We start from the raw sequence: 6,716 nt of genomic DNA, 5'->3' as shown, positions 1-6,716 counted from the left end.
TTAAAGTAGTTACTGGTGATTGAAAATTGCTTGCTGTCAGACAAGTGCCTGGAGTTATCTCTTGGCCCCTCTGGTGGGTGAATAGCCTGAGGTGATGCCCTCAAAAACACAATTGAATTAGTGCCTCATCCAAGGTCGTGTGCCAGATACACTTTGGGGAGCTGATCACGTTACCAAAGATGTTGAAGTTTGGAAAACTGGAACCAAGTCATTGTTGGTGCATTGTGGATAACATTTTGGGTTTCTAAATATGCTTTGTGTCATTAAATATTATGTAATGTGCACAATGCTGTTATCTTCTACTGACGTTATAGAACTATATTTTGAATAACCTTAATTTCCCATACAGGTATTACTAATAACCTTGATAGGCCTACTGTAGTGGATCCATACGTAACTATGAACAGGAGATCCTCTTTCTTGAGACCCTTGGGTTTTAAGAAATCTAGTGCTGTACAGGGATTCATAGTCATCAGAAAATAAACCTAGCTCTATAATCAAACAGGACGTACCAAATCAGTATTAGCAGAAATATAGGTTACATTTGCTGACAGGTGGGCAAGAGGAGAGATCCATAGTCCATTGCATCAAAAAAATTAACATTACTACAGTATGATGAATAGGTTTTAGCTAAAATTAATGTCTATATATGCCAGAGCTTTCCATTAGTTCTCTCTCAATATGTATTGCGAAAAGCCACTGTACTTGAACAAAGACTATATTGCACCCACTTTCATTAATTAAATAGAAAAGAATGTAATGTACAGTTCAGTAATGAAGCATTGCAGCAGTTCCAAAACATATAGTTTACCATGACCCTTGAAGAGGGGTGGCAGGTAGCCTAGTGGTTAGAGTGTTGGACTAGCAACCGAAAGGTTGCAAGATCAAATCCCTGAGCTGACAAGGTAAAAATCTGTCGTTCTGAACAAGGCAGTTAACCCACTGTTCCTAGGCCGTCATTGAAAATAAGATTTTGTTCTTAACTGACTTGCCTAGATAAGAAAAGGTAATGAAATAGAGCCTTTTGAATGTTCTTGTGACCCCCTCCCCCCAGAACAAACACTGACGGCTATTTTCCATTGTCCAGACTGCCTGCAACTCCATAATAAAGATACATTTTAGTCACATGCACCAAATACAACTGGTGTAGACTTTAATGTGAAATGCGTGCTTACGAGCCCTTCCCAACGATGCAAAGTTAAAAATAATAATACAATTGTAACACGAGAAATGAATAACAAAGTTACCAATGATTCTTTGTTTGCTCTCTGCAGTGCTGCTGCTAAACGTTGCTATGATGACCTATCTAAATACCAACAAAGGACAGCACTCACATGATGCACTTTCATTGATTTAGGGCAACAGTTAAAAATGAAGACAATAGATTTGACCACATTCCCCCCTAATCTATTTTTAGCCAGGACCGTAGATCGTGGCCATAGAGTGTGACCCCCATATGGGAAATATTGCCTTTACCCACAGTGGTCACCAACACTGGTCATGGAGAGCTACAGGGTCATGGGGAGCTACAGGGTTTGTAGACTTCTGTTCCTGACAAATACCAACACTTTAACACTTGCTTTTGTTCCACTAATAATCTATGGTGTAATTTGTTCATTGTAAATCTTGTCGGTACTGGATATGTTGGCATGTTGATCTGTAGATATTTATTATCCTTACTGGGTAAAAAACATCTTCACCTCACCTCGTTCATGCTTTGTGCTGTTGCCAAAGATCTAACAACATGGCAAATTTATTCACATTTCTAGTATTACTTACAGAAAACTACTTGGCTAATTTGGCAACCATACTGATTGACACCCTCATTACAGTAATTCCAATTAGAAATGCAAATTAGGGAGCCACATCTTTGATTAACTGACAGAAAGTTCCTTGTTGGTTTGTGGATGTCCTCCTAGACTTGTGCTGTTGATGTGACACTACTATAAAGCATTGGGAGAGATCATAATTAACCCTATGATGCTAAAGTGAGTTATTTTTAATTACCAGCCATCCGTCCCTCTGTGTTGCATCTCACAATCTGGACTCTCTTCAACTTTCCTGTGTTAAATATGATGCGGAATGATGATATGCTAATTACCGTAGATGGGCATTGGGATTCATTATGTCTGGAATTTACATGAGCTAATTATCGTTTAATGAAACTAATTACTAATAATTTTACTAATTAAAAGGATGAGATATCTCATTATGTTTTTTTTCTCTTAGTGTGATTCCACAATGGACTGTGTGCATATACAGTATGGACAAATTGTTTCAGGAAATGTGTTAATGACATTCACTAACACATATTATTTGTAATGTCTAAATGTGTTTTCATGTAGTTTTCTTTGTAATAGCAATATCCTTTCATGACCTAATCATATGACCATTTAAATCGGTTTTAGAATTTCAGATTTTATTTTGGACTTTTGGACAAATGATTGCTTCAATATCATGGGGAGCTGTTTGAAATGTGTTTGATATAGACACAAATAATATTACATTTAGGTATAGCTATTTTAGGTAAATTATACAGAACATTTGAAAAATACTGGTATGCAAACCTGAGTTTTGCTGTCTGGCTGCTCTCTTTCCTGTACAATTGCATGTGTATATTGACCTCTGTTGGGCAATAATAGGAAGCGCAAACTGACTGCATTGATTCCCACAATATGTCAGTGAACCGATTTTCATACAATCACACAGATTAATATAACATGAACACATAAAGCATACAGCAAATCACTAACAGAAAGCCCTTTATTAGTTTCTCAACCTCACAAGCATTCAATTCTACAATACCTTTTTACAACATGGTTTACAGCTTTACAAAATCAGAGAACACTAAATATTTACAGAGTTGTGCAAACAATAGTTCTCTAACATGACAGATAAATCTCTAAAAGGGCATGCATAGGAGTGAAGTTTGGCAAGTTAAAATACTTTTCTGAAGACAAAACCCTCTTAAATACATACACTTGCATGTAAACTTCTGTCACTAATTATGAATGTAAACACCAGTTACTAATATGAATATAAGTCAGTTGCCATCCCAAAGGTAAACATTACAATGTCCACATAGTGCATGTCTTAGATACATGATCTGTAAAACCAAACACTTTAGTACAAGCATGTTAGTACATCTACTGCCTTAAAAGGCCTCGAAACATTATTTTGCATGTACAGTAGCTATCTTGTTAGCTCAAAGGATTTGGCAGTGCATCGGAAGCTTGAGAAATCACCAAGCATTTTGTTCTTCAAAGTTCCACTCGCACAACTCCACACATCTAAGATCATTGCATAAGAGAGATGACATCTGAGTGACTGATGCTAGATGAAAGTCTGCATCTATGCCTTCATCCACCATAAAAATGTAAATAAATGATTTGATTTCTTTACATAAATTGTTATTTTAGATCAAATCTTTCTATTATTAAGTGTCACTCTAATTCGTATAAAATATAACACCATCCGTTAAAATCACAGATTTCTCACATCAATAAAAATGTAACTGGATTTCCAACACCACTAAACTACATTAGTATTAACTCTAGAATGTTTGCACCTTTTTGTGTTGATCATTTGTAAAGCTAGTAGTTCTTGTGAATATGGTTGTCATCATACAACAGGGTCATTCCACCAATTCGGTGCCTTTTGAGAAGTGTAACTTGGAAGAAAAAAACAACCTTTTGATTTCACTTAATTTGTACATTCGGTCATAAAATGCACATTTAACTTCATAAAAACATGTTCACGTAAAAAAAAACGACCCTATTAAGTGCCAAATAAAGTAACATTTCATCTTAAATCAGCCATTAATCCCCTCGTGAACAGGGGGAATGTACGTTTGTTGTGTGCAACTGGGAGTGGCAATTAAATGCAAGCTTCACAAAAACAATGAAATAGCTTAAACATTTCTAGCCTGTCTTATCTATGTGTTTTGCTCGACCCATTCAGATTTCCACCACAAAACACCAGAAAATGGACAAAAAGAGTAGAAACGGCTCACCTGCTTTTACACGATGATTTGACTATGTTACATTCTTATTACGATTTTTTTTTAAAGAATAGTTTCACCATATTAAAAACAGATTTCAGTTAATGTAACAGGATTGACCTTAAAATGTAAATGTTTTGTCTTTAGAAGAACCTCTTATCCAGAGCGACTTACAGGAGCAATTAGGGTTAAGTGGCTCCTCAAGGGCACAGGCAGAATTTACACCTAATCAGCTCGGGGATTCGAAACAGCGACCTTTCGGTTATTGGCCCATAGCTCTTAACTGCTAAACTTCTTGCCTCCAAAATGAGAGATAGATTTAAATGAATCACTAATCACATGAAATAAAAAATACTTTCCAGAAATGACTGTCAAAGCAACAACTAGGGCTTTACAATGACAGTGAAATTATGGAGGAATCTTTGGATTAAGTGGGTTGAAATCTTCCTAGAAGTGACAGGGTTGATGGAGGAACATGTCAAAATGCTGAATTGGCACTTTAGCAAACCTTTATTCATATTTTTTTAAATACATTGAATTCTCCATGGAGTCTATATTAAAGGGCACTTCATTTAATATAACAGGCTTTTACAATTCAATACTGGTGCACAATGTTTATTTAAATATCAAAGGGATGCAAAAGGCGCTATTTTCATGGAACAACCCATAAACTGAGGCAGAAATGAAAAAAATGTCCCCTTTCTGAAAGGGAGCATGGAATGAAAACCACCTCATGCTATTCTCTGTTTTTGTATGTGAACTCAAATTGATCATGATCAAAAACGTATCAAAGCTAGAGAGAAATGAGAGAATGCCCTGCAATTGTATTAGGTTGCCTTGAAAACAGCACTTCCCTCCACTATACTTTATACTGTTATGTAACAGGGGTCTGTGTGCTGCTAAAAGCTTAGCTTCCTCCACTGTCCGACTGCCCCATACTGGGTTCGAACCAGTGATCCTCTGCTTCGCAACACACGTAACTGTCCTCCTTGACAATGTTCCAACGTGTTGAGCCACCCAAAATGTACAAATTGGATGGCTCCATCTGCAACATTTCAAGCAAGCTGTGGCATGAGTTTACGGTATGTTTTTAACTTTGTTACATATAGATATAAAAAGATAATCATATGTCCTTGGACAAAGAAGCTGCTGGTGTATGTGTGGTTTTGCTGCTGTATCCACCTTGCATCTTTTGTCCGGTGAAGCTGGGTATATGAGCAATGCGGTGGATACTCCTCGCACCTTGACTCATGGCAGTCGGGGAGAGGAGGGAAGGAGAGGGAGGGGAGGAGGAGGTGGAGGATGTGGATGTGGGGGACAAAGAGGAGGAGTTGGAAGAGGGGGAGGTGGAGGAGGAAGAGGAAGATGAGCAGTGAGAGAAAGGGCTGGGTCGGCCATTTTGGGTTTGTGATGAGAGGGAAAGATTTTGACGTCTGTCATTGAGAGAAGGGCTAGGAGGGACGAGACGACTCAGATTAAGAGACGGGATGACAGATTTGTGTGAGGAGGATGGGGAGGAGGAAGGTGATTTAATAGGGTTAGACACAGTGTTTGGACCGGGCAATGACATATTTTTTCCAGAGTTATGACAAAAGGCTGGGATCTTAGAAGCAGGTAAAGCAAGGAAATAATGGTTACTATCCCCACCAGCTTTCTCAGCACTTCTGTTAGCCTGCGAAACAAAGATGGCGGGAGATATGGAATGTCAAGAAAGGCAAAAGAAGGGTTATTATACAAAGATAAATAAGCATCATGTTAGAAAGCAAAGAGGTGGCACTAAAATACACTAATTATAGATCATTCATAGAAAATATGAAGTCAGGAAATTATCTACAGGGTTAATGATGCCCACTAATTCACTAATTCAATGCACCAACTCATAACACACATGCAGTGTTTATGACATAAATATCATGCTTCTCAGGGTGAGATAAAGAGGGTTAAATAATATTTGGACAGTTGACAGAGGGTGAGTTTAGTTTGAAAATAGGTTTAGTTTAGTTGATTTAGTTTAAGGTTGAAGACGTCGAAAAAGTGAAGTGAATATATCCTTGCCAATCTATCCTTGCCTCCACCTCCACGTGAATTACAGTTACATGGTGAGCATGCTCAAAGAGCATATAGAGGGGAAGAAGAGGGTACAGATGGTAACAGTCAAAAGGTCTTGAAGACATACAGTAGGAGAACAAGACAGAGAGTGAGTGGATTCAACAAACATATCCTATAATTGTACAGTTTCCAAGGCTTCATGTAAACTTCTCTAAATCATGAAAGTAGTTTCTCCAATACTTCCTAACACAGGCCATCTTACAGTAAAACTACCTGTGGAAACTGCTTCTGAGTTTTTCCTCCTGGTTTGTCAGCTGACCCGGCTGGTTGCTGCCAGGACTTTGCAGACACAGAAAGTGACATCTGACTTGAAGAAGGAGAGCCACTGGTATTCTGTAAGTATTCAAAAACAGACAAAAATCATATATTAGGAACAGATTGTGAAAACACCTAAGAGCCAAAGCAACAACAACAGAAAAGACATGTATCCAGAGATAAGATGGCAGTATGCTTAAAGTAGATCTGTGCTTCCCAAACTGAGCTATGAGTAGTTACCAGCTCCAGGGGGAAGTCTGAGACTGTAATGGGGGATTTTGTGTTGAGCTGTATTCTGTTTTTAGATTGCACTTATAGTTTCACATGCTGTTTGGACATTATTAGTAAAAGC

At 37.9% G+C, this 6,716-nt stretch overlaps 1 protein-coding gene across 7 annotated transcripts in view; it reads right to left on the bottom strand.

Moving 5' to 3' along the window:
* Nucleotides 1-2,745: 2,745 nt before the first annotated feature.
* si:ch211-207d6.2 (sickle tail protein homolog) overlaps nt 2,746-6,716 on the bottom strand; it is an 83,114-nt gene continuing 79,143 nt past the window's right edge. For 5 of the 7 annotated variants that reach the window (XM_031810169.1, XM_031810163.1, XM_020466725.2 and 2 more), the window contains 2 exons: nt 6,323-6,442; nt 2,746-5,672 (listed from right to left, as the gene is read on the bottom strand). In XM_031810169.1, coding sequence (XP_031666029.1) covers nt 5,124-5,672; nt 6,323-6,442 — 669 coding nt within the window. In that variant the 3' untranslated portion in view covers nt 2,746-5,123. Of the gene's footprint in view, nt 6,443-6,716 lie in introns of all 7 variants that reach the window. The other 2 variants (XM_031810166.1, XM_031810165.1) reach the window with 2 other exon arrangements.

This window comes from Oncorhynchus kisutch, linkage group LG30, assembly GCF_002021735.2.
Source record: "Oncorhynchus kisutch isolate 150728-3 linkage group LG30, Okis_V2, whole genome shotgun sequence".
Taxonomy (NCBI): Eukaryota; Metazoa; Chordata; class Actinopteri; order Salmoniformes; family Salmonidae; genus Oncorhynchus; species Oncorhynchus kisutch.
This window is presented reverse-complemented; position numbering and strand designations above follow the sequence as displayed.